This window comes from Elgaria multicarinata, chromosome 8 (assembly GCF_023053635.1).
Source record: "Elgaria multicarinata webbii isolate HBS135686 ecotype San Diego chromosome 8, rElgMul1.1.pri, whole genome shotgun sequence".
NCBI classification, from domain to species: Eukaryota; Metazoa; Chordata; class Lepidosauria; order Squamata; family Anguidae; genus Elgaria; species Elgaria multicarinata.
In genome coordinates this window covers 109,446,284-109,470,937 of record NC_086178.1, presented here as the reverse complement: position 1 = coordinate 109,470,937, position 24,654 = coordinate 109,446,284, and the positions used below count along the sequence as shown (strand labels likewise).

The window sequence follows — 24,654 nt, the reverse complement described above, 5'->3', positions numbered from 1 at the left end:
ACTTCACTGGCTACCAATTAGTTACCTTTAAAGGCCTATATGGTTTGGGTCCAGGTTACCTGTGGGATCGCCTTCTCCCATACAAGAGAGAAGGCGCACTCTTCGCCCCGCACACTCAGGTCCTCTGGGAAGGGTTTACTCCAGTCAACCACAACTAGGCTGGCAACTGTTACCCACAGGACCTTTCCTTCTGCCGCCCCCAGACTGTGGAATGGCCTGCCGGAGGAGATTCGTCAGCTTAATGCTCTCTCTGAGTTTAAGACAGCTCTGGCAGGTCTACCCAGATGAATTTTAAACCTAAGAATTTTAAGATGCTGTGATTCTTATTTTAATATTGTATTGGTTTTATTTGCTCTTTTAACTAATTTTATGTATTATATTTTATTTAGCGTTGCTCCGTGCCTCGATCCAGAGGGAGAGGCGCGTAATAAATATATTATTATTATTATTATCATCATCAACATCATCATCATCATCATCATGCCGCCACAGTGTCAGCTCACTCTTGAGTGCTTTGGGCCAGGCTTCATTGATAAAGCAAGGGGGGAGGGGGCGCCTGGCAGGAGAGCAGAGTAGTTGGAAAGTTCATATCCATCCAGACCTGCACTTTCAAAAGGCTTCCCTGCTGAGGTGGGGAGGGGGAGCAGCAGGGCAGCTGGCTGCTTTTGTGGTGGTGGCAACAGAAAGTGCACAGCATCGGGGGGGGGGTGGGGAGGAAAGAGAAAAGGGGCAACTCTGCCCATTACCAGATGAAGGCCCCAAGTGACTTTTCCCTCAGGTTACCGACTCTTCATGGGGGGAAAAACCCTCCTCCCTAACCCATGCCCTAAGGCAGGGGTAGGCAACATGGAGCCCTTCTGGGGGATGTTCCGGATTACCACAGCTACTTGACCCTCTTGGCTACTACAATACACTTTGACTCTGAAGAAAAAGTCCCCGCCTATCTTCAGCATTCCCAAACAAACTGAGGGTAACAACACAGAGACTCCTGTATGGATTGAACAGTGGTGGGTGGGTTAGCATTTTGACTCTGAAGACACAGAATGGAGAGGAATCAATGAGATTCCTGGCTCTCATCGTGTGCTTCAAGGAACTCACCTTGTTTCAAAGCTACTGACAAAAGATTCCAAATGATACTAACTGCTGTTCTACTGAGGGCCACTGCTTTTAGGGGAGATGTAGCCTTGCAACTATTTTTGTGGGGATTCATAGGGTCCAGTACCATAAAACCTAGCCCTGAGAGCACTGTGGATGCTCCCAGGAGTCCTCTCTCTCTCTCTCTCTCTAGTGCCATCACCATACATGGTGCTTTACAGCGTAACATACACCACGGCCTTCCTGGCTGCTTGTGCAGCAGCTTGTCCTGAAGGGCTTAACTGGCTACACATGCAGCTGAGCTCTCACGGATCCTGCCCCATCTCCTTAGTATGAAGGCACGGCTGGCTCTGTGTTCTGTCATTTGCATAGCTAAAATCAGCAAGGCCAACCTTTCCCAACCTGGTGCCTTCAGATATTTGGGACTACAACACCTACCATCCCTGATCATTGGCTACGCTAGCTGGGACCGATGTGAATTGTAGATCAAACATCTGGAGGTTGCCAGGCTGGAGAAGCTGAACTAGGGTGCAGCGCAAAATCTTTTCGGTGTAAGCTCCTGAGCTGAATCTTTTGAGCGCTTGGTGGAATGGTTGTCTGGATTTACTAACAGTATTTATTTATTTATTTATTTCAATTCTATACCACCCAATAGCCGAAGCTCTCTGGGCAGTTCACAAAAATTAAAACCATGAAGAGCATAATAAAACAACCAATAATTTAAAAACACAAATACAAAATACAATATATTTTAAGGTATTACTGTAGCGATGTGAATTTTTATTGTAATTTGTAGTTTTTTGTGGCAGGTCATTTTAGACATTTAGTAACGTTTATCGAGATAAATATTCCAATCATTTTATTTCATAAATAAAACAAAAAAATTAAAGGCCCAGTAGCCATCCACGGAGTTGTCATACAGCTCTTAGCTGGCTCTGTTGGTGCTTGTCTGGGGCCACTGACTCCAGGCAAATAGCAAATTTATAAGTCTTGATTTTAGCATGTGCAAGTGTGCCAAAGACTGATGTAGCAACCTGTTGTATAAAAAATATTATTAAACCCCATTCCTTATAGCATTTGCTGCAATTTGCTCACTTTGTGCTGAATCAACAGAAAATGTTAATTCTGCTGGCGGTGGTCCATGGCATTTGCCCTGATAAGCTGCTTTAGAATCCAACAAATTGCACATCAAATCTAGGGGGGGGGGAACAAAGCAAAGCAAAGGCTATGATGGTTGCCTTAGTGCCTAATTGGCCTTATGGGAATCCTCGTTACACACACACTTTATTGCATATTAGCCAGGTAGGCCATTCGCATACAAACAGAATAATTACACACCCAGCCGCCAACTCACCGCAGTCGAAAGAGTAATACAATCATTAATAACATTAATAACATCATAGACAGCCAGGTTGTCATATTTATGTTAACTATATTAACCAACATATGGTATCAACAGGATATAATTTGATCCTATAAGGTAGTCAGGAGCTTCCTTACCTCCAGCGCCCGATGTACAAACTTTGCAGTCCTAAATGATATATAATGATCAGAGCCTAACATAAGTATTTGAGTTGCCTTTTTGGGTGGCATATAGTTAAACCTAGGAATTAAAGGCTCAAGATATTGCTTCCTCAATTCCACATACATTGGGCATTCAACTAGAAAATGTGTCATATCCTCAATTTTGGGGCAGCCAGCTGGGCAGTGCTTTCACCCTAGGATGGGTCCTATAACGTGCCTTCACCTCCATCAACTGGAGTGAATTTAATCTGCACTGGGTGAATAACCATCTTAGCTCATATGAAGTAAGAGAGGTTAAATATAAAGGGGTCTTTCCCAGGGTAGTAATTATACTTTTATATATTGTATTTGAGTGGCTCACTTCAACAACAGCCAGTGATGACTGGAGATCGCAGTCAAATAATCTCCTGGAGATCTCGTCCTTAGCCCCATCAAACCCCCTCGTAAGGAGGCATGCTTGCGAATAACCAAGTTTGGAAACAGAGAGGCTCATCTTTTCTGCCCATGAATCTTTCCTCATATCATCATGAGTAGACAGCACCAGTGGTGAAGCCAGGTGGAACTGAATCTTTAGGAATCCTCGTTAATATTGTCATTTACTTCACTAGACACCAATTTGAATGAGTAAAAACAGGGTTCTGAAAAGGAAAAGGAAAACACTCGACACTTGCCCCCAATCCCTTGCTTTACGATTGGGAAGGTCACCCAACCATTGCTAACTTTACGTCATTTCACGCCAAGCTAAGATTACGCTTCTCCACAATTTTAGAAGCCGATTCTCTATATGCCAAGATTAAAAAAAACTAATCCTTAATCTGCTACCAAAAGCTCTGAAAACTATCCCTTGACTGATGTTAAAATCATGGCATTTTAAAAGCATACTGAAGCTGAGGATAAGACAACTATTATTGAAGATCGCTAGCTATTAAGATGTAAGGCAATCTATGTGACACATAAGAAGGGGAGAAGGAGGACCAAAATACGTCACTGGGTTTGTGCTGTGTGCCTTTACTTACTGATAAAAATCAGCCTCTTTAGCAGCTTCTTCACATCTTTTTAGCGTCTTGGTGTGCTGGTTCTGCAGAGACTGTAGGTCTGACATTGCCTTCATACACTGTATCTTCAATCTTTCATAATCATGGTTTGGTTTGGGACTAGGCCTACCACAAAAAAATACCAGATGCTAGATTAACAGGTGTCTTTAAAATTACATAAAAGTAACATAACTTTATGCCTTTTCAATTGAAAGAAGAGAGTAGAAGTCCTCTATATAGGTTTTTGAGGCTTCCTTTAAGGATAACAAAGCAGCAAGGATAGGTATTACATTTTTTATGGGACCGTACATGAAGCAGTAAGAGTCAACTTGGGATAGCCGTTCTCATGAAGCCACAATAATAAAAAGTGTATTTTCCAAACGATTTTTAAAATAATGGCCCTGGGCAAACATAATGCTGTGGATGTCTTAATCTTCTTTGTAAGAATACGATAGTGTGATAATAACCCAATGTTTTAAGAATGCATTCTGAAGAACAAGTTTGGGCAAATGAACCCTGAAGGCATTCTAGCAGGTCTCACAGGAAAGCCATGGCAGAAATATAGATCAAAAGCAGACCCCTAATTTTGTCAAAGTAGCCACAATTATTTGGAAAGTAGCATCAAAACATTTAACCTCATTCTTGCTAATTTTCACTGCAGAAGGACACGAAGATCACATTCTGCCTCCCTCTTCCCCCAGTGGAAGGGAAGCACTAGGTGAAGTCATGTACCAGGAAGGTCTTAACTCTTAACTGGAAACAGGGACAGGACAGATTACGCAATTGTAGTAAGCCATAAACATGATATAGGGAGAAAAGTACTAAGCTACTGATAAGCAAACTCACATTCAGAAGTGAAATTCCAGTGGACTACTGTTAATTCCTCTATATGTAGTCCAGTAGATGCATTACCTGTAAACAAATTCTACCCCAAATTATTCCACTTCAACTTTGTTCAGGACAGTAGTCTATATGAATATTCAACACCTCAAACCAATGTAGTGAGCCTGAAAAAATGCTGACCTTTCTTGTTTTTCATATAAAATACTTCAATGAAATTCAAATGTAAATTACCGTTAACATTAGAGAGCTGTCAAAAGAGAGTTCAGCATGAAATTAAGCTATCTACTCTATATTTAATGTCTGATCACACCAAAATATAGACAGACATAGGCAATACATTGATATTGTCATTATATTATTTGGTGAAATAATCATTATAACCTATTATATGCAAAGTTTGGCATTGAAGCAATTGACGAGAATATATGTATGAATTGGGTTTTTCACCAACGTCACTGCTTAGTCCTCTTCCTTGTTGGTAAGGCTTGGTAATGTTTTTGTGCAACTGGTACCACTGGAATTTTTGCAAAGCACAGTACAAACAAAACTATAAAGTTGGCATGTACATCATCTACTGCAAGTTTCATAGACTGTGCTTGATAGCAGTTTATTGCTTATTAGCCAACCAGGTCGTACTCATACAGAAACAAAATAACATGCTCCTCTCAGCTTTAAGCTCATATTGTATGAGGGAAAGCCCTTCAGGTAAATTATGATAAAGCTAAAATCTTAGCATAACAACATATGCTAAGTTTGTTTTTTAATGGACCCCAGAATTGTTGTTGTTTAAATGGATATTGCTGTATTATACTGTTGTTTTTATATTTTTGATGGTTTAAAATTTCGTATACTTTTGAATGTTCACTGTTTTTAACTTTTGCAAACCGCCCAGAGAGCTTCAGCTATGGGGCGGTATATAAATTTAATAAATAAATAAATAAATTTTATTTTTTTGCAAAAGGAGGAAGAAAGATAACCACCTGCTTGACCAGGTGAATAAGTACAAATACCTAGGAGTGACATTTCAAAGTTCATCAACCTGGTCTGAGCATTTGAAAGTAATAGTCTTGACAGCTAATGCAACTGGCAATGCTACTCTTCGCTTTGCTGCAGGACCAGGTGGAAAGATGGTAGCCCCTTTAATAATGCTATACAAAGGTAAATTACTCTCCCAGATTTTATATGGGGCACCTGTCTGGGCCCATGCAGACATTCGATCACTTTTTATCCAGAGTAATCCGGGTACCTAGATCCACCTCCAAGGCCATTGTCCAAGTAGAAACAGCTTGCCACTCTGTGGGAATGCTTGCCCAAAAAGCAGCCATTTATTTTTGGCCAAAGATAACGATGCAACTGGTCTTACCCTTGGTTTTATCAGCATATGACGACATGGGGAGACAAGACAAGCATTTCATACACTGTGATCTGGCAGGTGGAGCAAGCTAGTCAATTTTCTGGTACTTGTTTTTTTGTGTTGTTTATGGCTATTGGATTACGATATCCATGTAAATGCTGCCATCCCCATTGTTCTGTAAACTCCATACCAAATGTTGGAAATGAACCCTGAACTGGTGGTACATAGTACCATCAAGGGCTGGAGGGAGACATGCAATGCTAAGCTCTCTGTGGAGTTTCTGAAAGTTCGTAATGTACTTCGCTGCATGCTGAGTGGCTTGCAATCTATATGGCTTATTGGCTTTCTATCACCCACCACCACCACCATGAAGTATCAAGGCCCCCAATGTTTTTGGTGCTCTCATGATCATCTGCTCTATAAACATATTTGTCTGTACTTCAGCCCATCTTTTCTTCTGATCCCTTAACGTATTATTCCTGGAATGGTTCGACTACTTTTTGATACTTGTCTTTAAGTTCTATCATTTGCTGGATGTATAGTTTGGCACATTTGGTGTAGTTATTGTGTCCAGCACTTTTTTAAAAAAAGGAAGCATGAGTTCAACACTCTGCAAATGTAATTTCCAGTTTTCAGGCATTTTTGCTCATATAAATGCCTTCACTATATAAACCATGTGAAGGTACATAAGCCAAAGGTATACTGTTCTTCTACTCTTTCTCAGAGTTTCTTTAGCTTCTTCAGATATTTTGGATAAGATTTGCAGAACTATTGAAGAATTTATCTGCTTCATTAGTATTTCTTTAGTAATGGGTTTCTCAAAAAGTAAGAAAAGTTCCTTGATTACTGGGTTGTCAATCTCCATTGCCTCACTGGATTCACAGGAAAGTTCTTTGTTCTCTTTAGTGGTTTTTGCTCTGGTATATTTATCAATGTCTGAGGGTGATGTGCTCTCTAGTGGTTCCCACCTCTGGAATATTGTAGTATATTGTAGTCCTCCATTAGTAGAGGACTCACTGCTGTTGATACAAGCCACACACAACAGATCCACTCATCAATACCAGAATCACCCATCAGATTCCAAGTGGCTCACAAATATGACCCACACCCACACCAGCCCCTGGTCTTCCTCAATAAAAGATCCACTCATAAGATTCCTAGTGGCTCACAAATTTGAGATCAAAAGGCGGAATCTTCCAGGACATATTTTATCCACAGACTCTGGTTGAAAGTAACCATGCCCAGTCTCTGATTCTACGCATATGAATGTCAGCATGGTGCACATGCAACTGAGACTAGTTAGTTTAAAGTCAATCAGGACCTATGTGGAATACACATCTGGCTGAGAGCCTGCGTACGTAGTCTGCATGTACTTTCACCATCCAGGCCCGGGAGGAGCAGTGAATTGCATCCTCCCTCCCCTACACCAGGAGACCACCACTGCAGCCGCCTCACTCCAGCAAGATGAGCAGGTACTCCAGAGAGAGCCCTTCAGCCACTCTACCACTATGGCCTTTGCAGTAATGTTCTGGAGAGCCCCGCCAGGCTTGTTCTCCCAATGCAGCAAATCATTTTTCACAAGCAGATTTGTCTTTAGGATGGTGCTCCATGTATCTCGTCTTAAGTTACAAATTTGTTTTGAATGCTTAACTGGATCTGCATGGTAATGACTTCAGTAACAAATGTCCCCCTTTCTGCTCTTTGTCTGTAATAACTGCCACATAATAAAAAGTTTTCTTCAACACAAAACAAACAGTTTCTCCTTCAACAACCCAGAGTTCTGGGTTCAGATGTCATAGAGAACAACCTAAGGAAGGTTCGCACACCAGACGCTCGCTTACTCAGCCCATGGCTAACAAACTGTGCATTGTTTCATTGTGCAAAATGGGTCATAGAGAAGCTACTATCTCCCAACACAACTGTCTCAATAAAGACACCTGAAATGCATTGGAAATCAACTAGAAATAAGTAGTGTTATTGATCAACCTTGCCTCTTTGCAGTTTCCAGCAGCAATTTTAGGGTAACATTTAGTTTTGCTGTAAGTGGCCATGAGCAAGGGTACCAGTTCTTAGCTTCAGTTCCCCACCTACAATAGACAGGTAATAAATAATACCCTCAGTGTATTATTGTACAATTTGGCAATGCAGTGGCAATTTTGGTGGTGGGGTGGGTGCACGACTCCCAGTGGGCTCAGAGTGGGTTCCCAGGGCCTGAAAATTGACCATCTGTCAGGGATGCTTTAAGGTGGATTCCTGCATTGAGCAGGGGGTTGGACTCGACGGCCTTATAGGCCCCTTCCAACTCTACTATTCTGTGATTCTTTGGTTCTATGACCCTTGGACCCCCTGAAGTTGCCTAGCCCTGTCAAACAGGATTATTATGACAAAGTATTTGAAGTGCTTTTGAGCATCCTAAAGCACTCTATAAATGTTAAACAGTATTATTTGGTCAGTCTTCTTCTCTACCAACTTGTCCAAGCTAACATGCACCTCACCCAGGACAACATTTTCATTTCTTTTCTAGTTTTGACCAAATAACGAAAAGAAAACCTGGATAAAGAAACAGACTGTCCTACCATCAACCTTGCAATAAATCCCAAATGATTCAGATCAAGTACACTGTATCCACCCACGAGAATTTACACCACTAATATATACAATCATTCTTGCTCTGTCAATTTATTTAAATGAAATCAATTTTACACAGAGCAGAAAGCCATAACCTAGACGAATGATTTTAATTATATTTTCTATTTGTATGCTAGTTCTTTTTTTAACAGTAGATTCCAATATCATAATAGAGTCATTAAATTATGTTGATTTATAACCTCTGCACAATATTTAGCACATCTAGGGAGGTGCAGTAAAAATACATGCATGTAGATTGATATTTTCAAAATTGTTATGCATCATACAACTTTAGTAGACTTACCATATTTCTTTGATTGTAAGACGCCATTGATTGTAAGATGCACACTAATTTCAATACCACCAACAGAAAAAAAGCTTTGATTCCAAGAAATAATAAATGATTATTAAGACGCACCCGGGTTTTAGAGATGTTTATATGGGGGGAAAAGTGTGTCTTAGAATCGAAGAAATACGGTATTAGGGATTAGACTGGGTTCTGCCCCACCAAAATCTGGGATAGAAATGCAGCTTCCTCTAAGGATTGAAGAATTTCCAGATCAGGCTCAGGGTCTGCTCCTTTCTGGAGGGTTCTGAGCCCACTTTGTAAACACAGGAAAGGGAGGTGTTTCTCCCTTCCCCTCCTCTTCCTTTGGATACACAAGGTTGGGTGCATGGAACAGGCTGCACCAGACAGAACCCCTAGTTCGGAGAATTTCCCTCTTGGGATGCAGAATGAGCTTTGCTTCCTTGGACTTAATGTATGTGATGTCGTGAGGATTGCTAAGGTGTGAATCCGCTCTGACATTTTGGTGGAGCAAAATGATTTCATTCTGTTGTTCACCAAAATTGCTATGGAGAGGAACGAAGTAGTTCTGTCACTACTCAAAAGCCATAATTCTTAAGCTCCGGGAGGGTGAGATTCTTAGAAATAGCTGACTGAGGCACTATTGAATGGTGTCCTCTATAGATGTAAAGCAGCTGTTTTCATCCTTGCCCCCACCCCAGATGTTGTTCGCTAGAACTCCCATCAACCCAACTAGAATGGGAAATTATCAGGTTTGATGTGAGTTGTAGTCCAACAATATCTAGGAACCCAAGTTTGGGAAGAACAAATCTAAAGTATGAGTGGGCAACTTGTGGCCTTCCTGAAATAGTTGGACTGCAATTCCCATCAGCCCTAGCCAGCATGGCAAATGGTGAGGGATGACGGGAGATGACGGGAATTGTAATTCAACAACATATAGAGAGACACAGTTACCCACCCTTGGTTGAAAGAAATAGAGCTAACTTATTTAATCGATTATAATTTGTTCAGCTGATGTGTTTATTTCTGAGCCACCACAGCCATATTATTTATTTTTGTCCACTCCATTTTTGAGAGCTGCAGGGGATTAATAAGATATTAAATACACCTACGCTTTGAAACAAAGTAAACCTGAATCCCAGTTATGAGATTGTACCCCGTGAATGTAATAGAGGGCTAAATGTTCTTGTGCTTGGGGGAGAAATCTTGCCCATGGCCAAGAAATCTTAATTGGGTGCCAAGAAAAGAGAATGCTATGTGCTATATTTGCACATTTTTGCTTATTCTGCAAATTGTACTATTTTGCATAATTTATTTGCTTATTTTGAGGAGGAACTATACAAGACATTGGTTCAGTTCAGACAACACGCTAGTCAACAATGACTCCACGGTGTAGTTTTTACACCACCGTTGAGAAATGTGTTGTTTGGTGGGACAACTCCACGCAATGGTGGAGTGGTTTTTTTTGGAAAAGACTCCATGCAGAATATCCACACTGTGCAGAGGAGAGTTCCTGCACAACCATTGTGTTGCGTGTTGTGTGGCGGGCTCCGTGGAGTTTTCCATTGTGTTGAGCTGACTTTTCCCACTGGGTACACAGTTCTCTCGCAAGAGTGGCGAAAGGAGCGAGTGCCTCTCTAGGAGAGCCACTGAGATTGGGTTTTTTTGTTTTTTGCAGCAATGGCTGATGGGATACCATCGGGAGGAGCAGGGGAGGAGAGAGGGCGGAGGAGCTGTCAATCAAACGTCACAGTGCATTTTACTCAACTCCACAATAGCCCAGTCACACAACGGTGGAGTTAGAACATGTTGTGTGTGGGGTACCCCCTAAAAACTCAACCGTTGAGTGGAGTTTTCACACTGCATTGACTAATGTGTTGTCTGAACTGAGTCAATGAATCCCCAGCCACTAGAAATCCTATTAAGCCACCCCTCTGGCCACCCCTCAGATTTCAAAGAGTTATTCCCAAACACTTGCAAATGTATCTCTATGAAACATATCTCATTCCCAAGATGGGAGTTGTAGGACATTCTCTGTCCAAACATACATATGATTGTACCCTAAATGATGTGCTCGAGACCATGATTGAAATCCAATGCATCTCCTATTTAGAACAGATCCACTGAAATGAACAGAACTTAAGTTAGCGATGACTAATACGTCCAATTCATCTCAGTGGGTCTACTCTAAGAAGGACTTATGTTGGATTTTGCCCCATATTTCTGCATCTTTTCATCACACAAACTTGATCATAGCCCATCATGTTGTATTGTTGTAGGTTTTCCTGCACCATTGTGCCAGTCAAAGGAGCAAGCTGGTACTACCGCAACTGGTACCAGCATTTTTATTTATTTATTATTTATTTATTTAAGCATTTTTATGCCACCATTCAGACAAAAAAAGCTCTCACGGCAGCTTACAAAAGTATTTCTTGACAGTCCCTGCCCACAGGCTTACAATCTAAAAGACATGACACAAAAGGAAAGGGGACTGGGAGGGAGGAGGAGGGGGGAAAGGAAAGCAAATTCAGGCACTACAATCTTAGTTGCAAAGTTCAGCAGTTACAGTTGACAGTTGGCAGCAGGAGGGAGGGGGCTCTCAGCTGGAGCTGGACCCAGGCACGATGGAGAGGTGCCTGGCTGCTACTTCCTCCCTCACTGGTGGCCTCTGCTATGAAATTCAGAACCTGGTGAAATCCCCTCTTCATCACAACAGTTAAAGCTGCAGGAGCTATATTGCAGCTATACTGTGACCAGATTTAAAAGAGGGTAGGGCACCTGCAGCTTTACCTGTTGTGATGAAGAGGAAATTTCACCAGGTTCTCCATATATACAAATGACACCTGCTGAAATTCTCTTTTCAATACAACTGTTAAAGATACAGGAGTCCTGTCCTCCTTTTCATATGGTCACCCTAAGTAACAGATGGATGAAAGAACTGCATGGGTTTCACCCAGGTCTATATATCTATATCTATATCTAGATCTAGATCTAGATATAGATATATGAACAAAGTTGTGATTTTTAAAAATTAAATAATTGTAGTCTTGAAAAGGGATAAAAAACCATGAAAACCAGGCCCAAGCAAACCTGTATTCGACTCAGAAACAGACCCCCCAAATGGGCTTGCATTCTTTTACCTGCAGTCATCAAAGGTTGACCCAGGAGAGGACAGTGCAAGTCGTTTCCGCAATTCATCTCGCTCACGGGTAACCTGGCGGAGCTGAAACAAAATGGTCTCCAGTTTCTCATTCATCTGCCTCACATCCACAACTGCTGGTGGTGGCGACGATGCTTTACCTGTTGTACCTGACATCAAATAAAACAAAAATGGGAGTTAAGTGGGTTGGACAAACTATTTTCAAAACTCAGAGTAATACATCTGTCACCAGAAGTGGCGATGTGCTACCAACTGCACATGTTTTCAAGTACAGGAACGATAAACTCTCTAGGAATTTGTAAGCTGACCCATGTATAGAACGGTAGAGTCTTTCTACTGAGAAACTGAGAAATGCAGTTTTTGAACCACAAAACAAACTGTGGAGAATTGACTGAACATCACTGAGTGCTATCTAGTGATCATCAAAATAGAACAGAGGCATAGAATCCCTTGTGATCGAAGGGTAAAACCCTAAGTCCTACTCTCCAAACACAGTTTTATTTCCATGGCTGCTATTCTCCTTACTTCAGATTTGTACTTAATCCCAGGCTAGCATATTATACTGCAGCAAACTCTAGTTTGTCACAGAGGATACACCCAACAGGAGTATTGTTCATGTTTAACACATGTGTATTTGTAAACACCCATTTCTCACCTTTTTTCTGGTTTTAGGTGTATACTTAAAGTAGGCTGGCCACATGAAAAGGAGGACAGGGCTCCTGTATCTTTAACAGTTGCATAGAAAAGGGAATTTCAGCAGGTGTCATTTGTATATATGGAGAACCTGGTGAAATTCCCTCTTCATCACAACAGTTAAAGCTGCAGGAGCTATACTAGTGACCAGATTTAAAAGAGGGCAGGGCACCTGCAGCTTTAACTGGTGTGATGAAGAGGGAATTTCACCAGGTTCTCCATATACACAAATGACACCTGCTGAACTTCCCTTTTCAATACAACTGTTAAAGATACAGGAGCCCTGTCCTCCTTTTCATATGGTCACCCTACTTAAAGGGGAAAAGTAATGTGTGAAGCAGCCTTTATCTACGAAATTGTTGGCTTCCCTCCTTTGCAATATAAATTCTCACAGATTTTGTAGTTTATAGAAGTTAAATGCTGATAACTTGAGCATTAAAGTCACAATGGTGACGTAAGACAATTTTTAAAAAAGCAACAACACCCCACAGCCAATTAGATTCAATTTCTGCGTTTTTCATTGATAAAATGAGTTGTCCTGATCATAACTGCCTCCAGAAGTCAGCCCACCAGCTTCTATCTGCTCAATTTAATAGGGAGCCTGCGTTTTTTAATGACACAAAAGGTTTCATAGCATTATCAAGTGTGACTTGGCATATGCTTCAAGTAACCCTCTGGCTTATGTGGGCGAGGGGGGATTGCAATACTCATCCTTTCCCTTCCAGGGGAAATTTCTAGCTGAATGCTAAAAAGTTTTTTTTACTTTGTCTGACAGCTCATTTCAGTGTAAAGAAAGTGACCTGGGCTTCCAGCTCTGCCTCCCCTTTTCCACCTGACTGAGTGCTTCATGCCACAGCATTTCCATTCTTCACTACTTCTTCCATCACACTGGAAACCCAGGCTCCGTTCTCTAAATTATCCCCCACCTTTTAATAATGTGCCTCTTTTCAGACAAACTGGATTTGTCATAACTTATTTATTGCAACTGCTGCCAAGTGCAGCTTGTTTGTCAGCTTAAATAAGTGCTTCACAACTCATTTTAGTCTCCACACTCATCCCCGAGAACCAATCAGTATGTGGGTCACCTTTTTGGCTTGCCTCCAGGTAACACGCTTCTGTTCTAGCCACTGAAGTGCTCTTACTGTTCTAATAGGGTCATATCTTGTGAACACTGTTTTACATATAACATACTGCATGCACAACCTCCATTCTAAGGCATGGACTTTGGGAACGAGAGGTAAATATAGATGTACTGACTGCGTGAATGAGGTCAAACACAGATGAAGGCAAGACAGAATTGATGCTTCTGGGAAGACCAGAAGTTTTATGAGTAAGCAAGGTAATCTATAACCAGGGGTGCACCTGTCAAGCTGTTGATTCAGGTGTGCCACTTGGGGGTGCATTACTTTTTGAGGATCAGATAGCAGAAAGACCGTGAGGGCTTTTTATCAGTGACATCTCATGTGCCATCTTGAACTTTGCAAAGTTGATAGCAGAAGATTTTCAATAAATAACCATTGCATGGCTGAGAGCGGGTGTTTGGAAACTTTTGCTTCTGTTTCGGCTTAACCGCAGAGCCTGTCATGTTGTCCCAACTGATGGGGCCAAACTGTGAATGATGAAAAAAAAGCCTTGTTTAGACAAGCCAACTTCATAACCTACAAGTTGGTTTGTTTCAAGCAAACCATAGTTAATATTTGCTTGTACGGATGACGCAACAAACTGTCATTTCACAAAACAGAAGTGAAAGCTTTCAAACTCCTTGCAGCTGTGCCAGAGGAGAGGGGAGTGGGATGCGTGGATCTGAAGCTCACCCAGGCTTGTTTTTTTCATTGCAATAAACTAGGTTTTAGTGCAGTGGTTCCCAAACTTTTTCAGGTAACCGCCCCCTTGGTTCCACAAGTTCATGCCCAGTGCCCCCTGCGCATGGCCCCTTTAAATGGGAAGCACCCGCCGCAGACTTGCCGAGGGAGGGAGGGAAAAGAGAGTGAACGCCTCTGTTTTGCAGCCGGTGTGGCGGGGCACACCAAGCAGGGTATGTCTCTTCATTGGCGTTTTGGTGCTTTTGAAACATTTCAATTCACCGTTAAAAGGACTCTTCTTAAACGGTATTAATACATGTGTGGATTCTTCCTCTATATGGCTTGGGACCAAACTACCTTCTCCCATAAAAATGTCCCTGGGTCTTAAGACCTTCTGGAGATGCGCTTCTCGGAAAAGACCACCTCGAGTGCCCCCCTGCTGCCCCTTTGCCTCTTAGCGCCCCCCTGCCTCTTTACGCCCCCTATGTAATCCCACTGCCCCCAAGGGGGCAGTACCACCCACTTTGGGAACCACTGCTAGGCGTTCTAGGAAAAGACGGAAATGGCTGGAGAAGAGGCGAAGTGTCAGCAAGGCAGGCACGGCGTCATGCGAGTACTGTGCTGCAAATCCGCATACTAGGTATGGCAAGAGTGCACTAAATTGCTGGTGTGATGGAGTTCTGGAGCAGGTGTGGTAATTAATTGGAGCCACATACATTTCTTTCTTTCTTTGTGTGTCTTATAGGAGAAACATACATACACACATAAAAATGTCCCTGGGTCTTAAGACCTTCTGGAGAGGCGCTTCTCAGAAAAGACCACCTCAAGTGCCCCCCTGCTGCCCCTTTGCCTCTTAGCGCCCCCCTTCTACCCCATTGCCTCTTAACGGCCCCCTATGCAATCCCACCGCCCCCAAGGGGGCAGTACCGCCCACTTTGGGAACCACTGTTTTAGTGTAACTTCCACATGTGGCCAACATGTTACCAACAATTCAAAATGATCCTTAAAAGCTGCAGTTCGTGAATTGTTCGAATGTGCATGCTTTAAGTGTTCATGTATGTGTATTTACATGCACTTACATTGCAGGCAAGATGTATTTACTGTTGTTCCCCCACACAGTCAAGATGTAACTTAGGGAGGGGGCTGAAACTTGAAGAACAACAGCTCTAGAAATTCACACTAACCCTCTTTTTTAAAAGGCACCCACAAAATCTCCCACAAAAGGTAAAACAGGGAGAGTCAGTTAATGGAGACAAGTATCACAAAATTGGCACTGGGCTTGGGTAAATTAGGAATGATTACAGTTTATGATTCTATAAGCAAAAAAAAATAGGTGGTATGAAACACGGCTCTACGAAGTGTTATGGAGGGAAGCGGATACATTTAACAAAAGCAAGCTGTGCTGCACCAAATGGAAGTGAACAGCACAATACTGAGCTGTAGGGGGAGCTTATTCTGCCAAGCAGCAATTGCAGTAAGTCCAAACATCCCTGAAGTATCCAATAACTTATGCAGAAGGCTGAAGAACCTATGTGACTGGTACGTGCTGGAAATACAGAAGGCAATGAACCTGAAGCTCAGGAAGACAGTTAGGGCTGCCAGTTGTTCAACCCCCCAGAAAATGAAACTAAACTTGGTCAATTGACCACCAAATGTTGTCAAATAACAGGCAAATATTTAAACCAGAAATTAATGAGTACATAAAAATGAAGAAAGGGAAATATACTAATTTTAAGAACTACTGGAGATGTCTGGTTGATCGTGTTGGGGGGAGAAGCCGTTGTGCCTTCTCCTCCTGCATGCGTGACCATACTGTAACATGGGTTGGCATCACGTCTGAATCCAGCACAGCGGCTTCGTACTCACCCTACAACCTCTACTTCACATTGTGGGTTGTAGGATGAGCACAAAGGTATCCACACTGTGCTGGGTGCTGGCCGATACAACAACTCATGTTGCAGCACGTCAAATTATGAAAATGGTGGTAGCATGCGCAGCACACATAGGTCCAGGGGGCCAACCCATGATAGCTTCTTCCCTCAACACAATCATCAAAACCCAGTCAGCATCTTCTTTAAGATGTTAAAAGACCAGACTGTCTCATGAGCTTTAGAGAGTCCCATGGCAGATCTTATAGAGGGCTCTCTGTCATAGAGAAAATGCAGTGGACCTGATGGCAGGTCAACTCCAGGGCATTTGTAACCTGTGCCATTGTCATGACAGTTTATATGCATTTCCTGCTTCTGCCTGAACCCTGTAGCTACAGCACATGGCCAGGAGGAAGCAATGCCATTTGGTTTGACTAAGTAAGAGCATCGTCACATGTGACCATAACTCCTAGGGAGGTTGTGGTCTCTCCCACACTAGAGGCAGCTGGACAACCATCTGTCAGGTATGCTTTAGGATGGATTCCTGCATTGAGAGGGGGGTTGGACTCGATGGCCTTATAGGCCCCTTCCAACTCTACTATTCTATGATTCTAGGGATTGGGAGCAGGAGGGCTGATGTTTGCCATTTCTATCAGATGACTGATGAAGTTTAAAAAGTGCAGACTGACACTTACACAGGGGCTACGGGGCAATGGTTTGCATTGTACAGCAGAGTGAAAAATAATTGATCTTCACTTCTCAACAAGATCTTAAAAGTGCACAAACCAATAGAAGAAAGTCTAGAAAAAGGCCCTTGAGGGTTTCATAGCTATGGAACACATGCACTGGCATAGCATGATGTTCCAATAGGTACATTACATATAGGATTGAAAAGGGAAGCAACACTGAAGTGAAAACTAGGCAAATATTTTACACTGGATCAAACAAAACTGGAGAACATCTAAACAATTTGACAGAAAAAAGAGACACAGTCTCAGGATGTTGAAAAACAAAACATATAGGGTTACTTCAAAGACTTCAAGGAATGTTCAACATCCCGAACATTTCTAAAAAATAATTCAATTTTGTCTCTTTTTTCTATCACAACATTTTATCCTACCTTGGATAAAATTCAGTAGGAACTGCCAGGAGCCAAATGAAATTACCTTGGGAGCAGGATCTGGTTGCCTGTTGACCATTCCTGGTTTACTCCCTGCTTGCAACCACAACCCAAATTTTACTTCCTTTTTCTACAGCTCCCCGGCCTGGACTATAGAAATACAACTATTTCTACAGCTCTGTGGCCTTCCTTATGGAGCCAGCCCCAACTCCTTTCAAGCGTGTACCTGGCTCAGCACAGCTTAGCCTGGCTAGCATTGCCACTAAATCTCACCTACTTTGAAAGTCTTGAGGCAAATCTGGAGGTGCCTGCTTAGACAAGCATCTGAACCGCTGAGCAATTTGAAAAAGGGTGTGGAACAAGGTTTCAGCAAGAACAGGGATATTTTAAAGGTGATTCTGCACATCCTTACTGGGAAAACCTGAGCAAATCCAGTGGGGTTAGCCAAGGTGTGTTGTGTGTCACCTGCCTTTCACCATCCGGCACTGCCTTTCTCTTGGATATCTAGAGTTGGCGAAAGAAACTCTTAATATAGTGGCCAAAAATTATTAGGCCAGTTGGGCAGTTTCTACACATGCCTTTTACCCCAGGATCGTCCCGGGATCGTTCCTGTGCATGCAAGTGACACACAGGGGATCCCTGGAGCAGGCAGGGACAATCCCTCCATTTGCCTGGGATAATCCTTAGGTGTACAAAGGGCCTTGGTTACCCATAAACACAGTTCACAGAGATAAAATCAAATCTAACGAAGCATTTAAATAAACTTTGACTGGGCTACTTTTAACTGTAGGTGTTTCTAAACCACTTCATGATTTGTTTACAGGCCATCTGTTACTGGCATATCATTATATTTATAAAGGTGTGCAGAGACTTTTGTGTGTGTTCATATTTCATTTTGCTCCAATTTGCAATTAAATATGTTTATTTAATTATAGTTGACATTTTTTATATTAAAAATAAAACTGTTGTTATATAAGATAAGCTGTATTCTTAAAAAAAAATAAAGCTTTATGGCATAAATTAACATCCGACTTTGAATTATAGTTGTTTTTCCTGGAATCTGCATGCCAAAAGCTTTCCAATAAAGTGCATTTCATGAGAATCAATCAATGGGAAAGAAGTCAAAAAGGGATGACCAACTAACTCCCAACTTTGAATTAATAAGTTCTGGTCCCATAAAGGCCATCAAATTAGAAGATTAATGGAGGCATTGACAGTAGGACACGTTTCCCCAACCTTCTTTATCAGACCAGATGTCCCCCATCTTCAGTCCAAAGACTTCCAGAACTCCTTAAAATTAAATAGCAAGTTCACAGAATACAATACATTGATGCAAAAGTAACCCATAGTAACTGTTCACTATTTTGATTAGTTTGCCTAAAAGATGGAGTAGAAATTCAGACATAAATGAGTGACTCTACAAATGGTACACCATATAAAAGTCTTTCTCAGCAAGTAAGTTGCAGGCTAGATAATTTGTTCTGGCTTATATAATTGTTGGCACTGAAGTTCATGTCCTAGAGCAACTATCCAAGAAGAGAATCCCATTTGTACATCAGAACAAGATGTAAGAAACATAAAGGAGCAAACACCAAAGTCAATATTGCAACTTTCCACACCCCAAGTACTTCTTCAGATGGAAGCCAAACTCATTACTAAGGGAGGCTCTCTATAAAACATAATAATTCTGATATCACAAATGCTGGAATGCCAAGAGATTCTACAGGTGGGAGGGAGGGAGGAGAAGACAAATAAAAGGGAGTTTCTATTTATGCACAATTATCTTGTCAACAGTTTGGAGCAATGACAAAGAACACAGGAGGAAAAGAGTAGGAGCTTTAATACATTTGCTTGGGGGCCAAAGAGTAGTTTGACCACACAAGATGTTATCACACTTTTAAAGCTTAGCAGGAATCAATCTGATCAATTTCTGGATAGGAAATTGCAACCTCAAGTATACATCTGAAACCCCACAAGGAAAAACCTATTTGTGGGGAGGGGGGCGGCACTTACAAGCACCCACTGCTTCTTAGCACCCACTTACAAAAGCAGTTTTTCAAGATAGGGGGAAACCTTGTCTGGTTACTGTTACATGCATTTATGTCAAACAAGCCCACAAAAATTGCCAGCCCGAAAAACAAACAAACAGACCGATTATGAACATTACATAGAAGTAACTCTTGCTTCATTCTCTGGACTGATCCCTGTGCAGTGGAGGTGGGGGTACGCCACTAGTCCAGTCACTGCCTGCCACATCATTGCCATGACTGGACCCCAGAAAGAAAGGGTGGAGGGTAGGGGAGACAGAGGACCAAGTGTCCAAGCCTGATTCTGAAAGCCCGCATCAAAGATGTCTTCTTGCCTGCCTACAAGTCCTTGTTGCTTACGGCTACTGGACAAATGCTTGAAAATGACAGTGGCAGTTGTAACATCTGAGGATGGGGTGGGATGGGGCGGGGCTTGTAAACACCTTTGCTCCCCCTGGTACCACTGGGGGCCAAAATTGTGAGAGGCAGCAGCAGCGGCGGTCCAAGTGAGAAAAGCTCACCCAGTGAGGGACTAAACATCTGTCTGCTGCAGCAGCCATTTTCTCTGAGATCTGCCAGGGCCCAGAGAATCAGAGTAGCAGCTGAGGTCTGAGGGGAAACTTGTATATACCTTTGCCCCTTCCTAAAGTCTACTTTGTTATGTTTTAAACGAATTGTAAGGCTGATTTATGCATAACATGTATTTCGGTTCCCAAACAAGGGTGGGATATAAGTGCAATAAACAGCCTCGCCACCAAAAGCACCACGTGCTTTTAAGGACATGGAAGAAATAGATTTGAAGCAAAATGGATTATAGGCAAAAATGCCTTGCAGAGTTTAAAACAATGCCACTTTAATTACTATCCTCTTTATAAAGATAACCAAATCAAAGAATTCCCCCCTGCCCCAACACACACTTTTTTCAACCTAGCACTGGCCACCAATCGCCATCTTAATTAATAAGTCCTAATACTTCCAGAAAATGTTCTGATTGGTGTACAGTAGATGAAAATTTCACAACAGGGGGACAGATGCTAAAAAAAATCCAGCCATGCAAAACCTCATTGCAAAACCCCATAACATATATTTTTATTTACTGTATTTATATAAAGCCGCCCAATAATATTGTTCTCTGGTCAGCTTACATCACAAAATGATAAAATATAATTAAAAACAGAATGTCATAAAATAATCATTTGCTGCAGAAACATTTCCTGCAGGGAGAAGAATAAAAGGAGTTAATTAACAAATAAACAGGACATACCAGGCAAAATCCACAGGTTTTTAAAAAGTTTGGGAGAATAAAAACCTCTACCTGATAACTAAGGCCTCATCTACACCATGCAGGATATTGCACTATGAAAGCGGTATATAAAAGGTAGGAGCCACACTAAGCAGGATGAAAGTGGTATATAGTATATGTCAATGGGCCCCAACGGTTGTCAGTGCACTTCAATACCACTATAAAGCAGTAGTGTGGCTCCTGCCTTTTATATGCTTTCATAGTGCAATATCCTTTTATATGCTTTCATAGTGCAATATCCTACTTGGTGTAGATGAGGCCTATATGACCATGAGGAAGGTACCAGGTGAAACTCTCTGGGTATGGACAAGAGACAGTCTCCTTTTATCCTGGGGAGAAGATATAGACAGGATTTGACCTGATTTCTGAACACAGGTTTAGGAACACCCTTAACAGTGATTAGTTGTAATGCTGAACCAGGATAGAGGAATGTAGGAAGTATGTGTGTGATAGGGAAAAAAACCCTGAGGGTTAGAGGATGATTAGCACTACAACTGCTCAAGGTCTTTTTTATTAAGATGTGGAAGTGATTCTAAGTTTCTATCGAAAGAATTATTATTCTTATGATATTATCCCCATTATTATCTGAAAAGCATTACTGTCCAAAACATTTTTGTTTGTTGTTTATTCGTTCAGTCGTTTCCGACTCTTCGTGACTTCATGGACCAGCCCACACCAGAGCTTTCTGTTGGCTGTCTATGCGGACCTTTGTTGTTAGTGTGGTGTCTCTGCTCTTAACTATTTTATCGAGATTTGTCATTGCTCTCCTCCCAAGAAGTAAACGTCTTCTGATTTCCTGGCTGCAGTCAGCGTCTGCAGTAATCTTTGCACCCAGAAATACAAAGAGGAATCTTTATAATTTGTTCATTATAAAGATTCCTCAGGAGGCAGACAAGATGACTTGGTATCCCCATACCACCAAGAACTTGCCACAGTTTGTTATGATCCACACAGTCAAAGGCTTTAGAATAGTCAATAAAACAGAAATAGATGTTTTTCTGGAACTCCCTGGCTTTCCCCATTATCCAGCGGATATTGGCAATTTGGTCTCTAGTTCCTCTGCCTTTTCTAAACCCAGCTTGTACATCTGGCAATTCTCGCTCTATGAATTGCTGGAGTCTACCTTGCAGGATCTTGAGCATTACCTTGCTGGCATGTGAAATAAGTGCCACTGTCCGATAGTTTGGTCCAAAACATACATTTGGGATAAAGATGGAAGGCGGAAGCCAATCCCACGAGAGCAAATATCTGATCATGCAACGGAACTGTCTTCCTCTCTACTCTCTCGTGCAGCCCTCTGTGGCCCTCAGCCTCCGGAGCAGATTTTGAGGGTGTGCGGGGAGCGTCAGGATGGAGGAGGAATCATCCAGAATCAGCATTGATCCAAAGTGCAAATATAGCATTTCCAAGCAATATATGCTGCCAGTTTATATGTGGGGATTGTTTCTCTCATTACACAGAAAATAAGAAAGAAACCTGAAAATTGACAAATTGCATTACCAGCTGCCAAAATTCAAAGCCAGCAGTCTGCATGCAAGTGAGCACAGCCCCAATTTGTGCAACCAATCATGCATACCAGTTTTGAGGGATAACAATGATGCAGATCAGGCCCACAGACGTTGGGTTTTAGACTTCTAGGCCCCTATTTGACGATTATATCCAACATGCAGACATCAGGCAGTCTAGGAACAAGTTGGGGAGCTTCAGCGGCAGAGCAGGTGTGCACGGAGATTCTTCATGCTTCAAACCACATTTCCATTTAGGGCTAACGTATACTCGTGTACCGCTCCATTATTATTGAGAATCTATATCTTCCCCTTCACATATTGATTGCACGCAGGAATTTCTGCACAGTTAAGTGGGTATGCCATAGTACAGTTTCAAGCTGTTAAATGACTGTTTCGAAACAAGAGCTTGTCAAGCCCTCTTCAAAAGTGATTCATCCACACATTCAAATAATGCATGGAGTGGGGCTGTGGCTGCTGGCACCAGTTCCAACAGCCCAGTCTCCACTGGTTCCACCCCTGACATTGGGTAGGATGTCTGAAGGGGGAACTGCCACGACACAGGCTCTGAACACCAGGCCCGGCCACGGCTACTCCCTGCTCAAGCCAAGCACCACCGCTTGATGCGCCTGAGGCGAGGGACAAAAACCACCTTCCTCCAAACTGTGTGGAGAAAGGGGTTAAATGGAGAAGGATTTCAATATATAAAATAAAACACTGTGAATTATATGTGCTGAGGTGAATTACTGTCAGAATGGGTGTCAAATGTATAAACTTCAGATGATAAATGACAAGCAGACACGTGGGATTTTTGTGGTAGTTAAAACAAAATAATTAAAATTTATTTAAAAAAGTTCACAAGCTTTGTTTCAAAATAAAACATTTAAAAACCTTTTTGAAACCTTTCATCCAATCCTGTCACTCATTCACATACACGCTTTCCTTTCTCTCACACAATCACTCTTGAACTTTATTATCAGTATTGTTTAATATACATCAACTACGTACACAACACACTCCAAAGACACCACTCTCTACACTTAACCTCAAATTTCCCAGAACTTAAGTATTCTAAACACAGAGAGCACTAAAGACTCTAAGAGTACCTAAAAAGTCTCCTCAATCCCCTCAGTCCTTCCCTTATATATCACTCCTCCCCCTCCTCAGACATTCTAGCTCCGCTCACTCAGGCCAACATTCTAAAAACCACAGACTTACAAACTTCAGACATACATTTGGGAACTGACTTGTGGGGTGTAACGCCACAGGAACGTACATATGTTTGGTTCAATGCACTTAGGATCTTCCATGTGATGGGGAACTCCAATCACACAGGATTCCTGATCACATGCAGGAACCTAAGTGCACTCAGCCGAAGATGTGCGAGTTCCCTCTTCAGATCTTCCACTCAACATGTGAAGTCAAAGGTAGAGTGAGTGGGGACAGGGATATTGCAGGGCCAGTACATGTGCACCTGATCTTATAACACGTGGAAGAATAACTTCTGAAGGTAGTTTCACTCAATGAATCAGACCGTGCTAAAAGGCCTTCGCTAAACTTGAACACCTGGGGACCTAGAATTCCATGCTAAAAACATCTCTTCAGTTCTTGTTGTCTTTTGTTACCTAAAATCACAATGTTGAAATTAAACTAGGAAGTCTGCTCCAACAACATTAAAGGCAATTATTTTAAAAAATGAAAATATTTAGATTGAAAATCCTAATATCAAACAAAACCAAACAAGCCCAACCATGTACTTTGGTATCCACCATAATAAAAGAAAAACATAACTTGACACCAAATTATACAATCTAGACATACAAAGGGTACATTTTAAGGATAAAGAACGGTTATTTAATGCAATGGCTGTGAGAACAATGTCTAATGTTTGAAGCAAATTAAGGTACCAAATAAATGCAGGTTGCTTACCTGTAACTGTAGTTCTTCGAGTGGTCATCTGTGCATTCACACTTAATGGGGGGGGCTCTGCGCCTGCGCGGAGCCTCAGTCGGACTTCTAATAGCTGAGAACTTTTTGGGCGGGAACTCCTCCCCCACCGTCAGGGCGTATATATGTGGTGTTCCCGCCCACTCCCTCAGTTCCTCGAGACCAAAGTCGATCTCTGGATTCGGGAGAACCCATCATCGGTATAGACAGAATTACTGACACCGAAGCGGGGACGGTGGGTGGGTTGTGTGAATGCACAGATGACCACTCAAAGAACTACAGTTACAGGTAAGCAACCTGCATTTCTTCTTCGTGGTCTCTGTGCATCACACTTAATGGGGCGATTAGCAAGCTGACTTACCGGAGGTGGGTAGGTGTCTTACTGAAGAATCGATGAAAGCACAGCTTTCCCAAAGCGAGCCGTAGATCTTGCTTGGACATCCA

At 42.0% G+C, this 24,654-nt stretch overlaps 1 protein-coding gene across 1 annotated transcript in view; it reads right to left on the bottom strand.

The window, feature by feature from the left end:
- The window catches only part of DLG5 (discs large MAGUK scaffold protein 5), a 183,111-nt gene that overhangs the window by 83,269 nt on the left and 75,188 nt on the right, over window positions 1-24,654 (bottom strand). The window contains exons 3-4 of the mRNA XM_063133172.1: window positions 11,926-12,094; window positions 3,636-3,779 (exon numbers count right to left, since the gene is read on the bottom strand). Of these exons, the coding sequence (XP_062989242.1) occupies window positions 3,636-3,779; window positions 11,926-12,094 (313 nt within the window). The remainder of the gene's footprint in view (window positions 1-3,635; window positions 3,780-11,925; window positions 12,095-24,654) is intronic.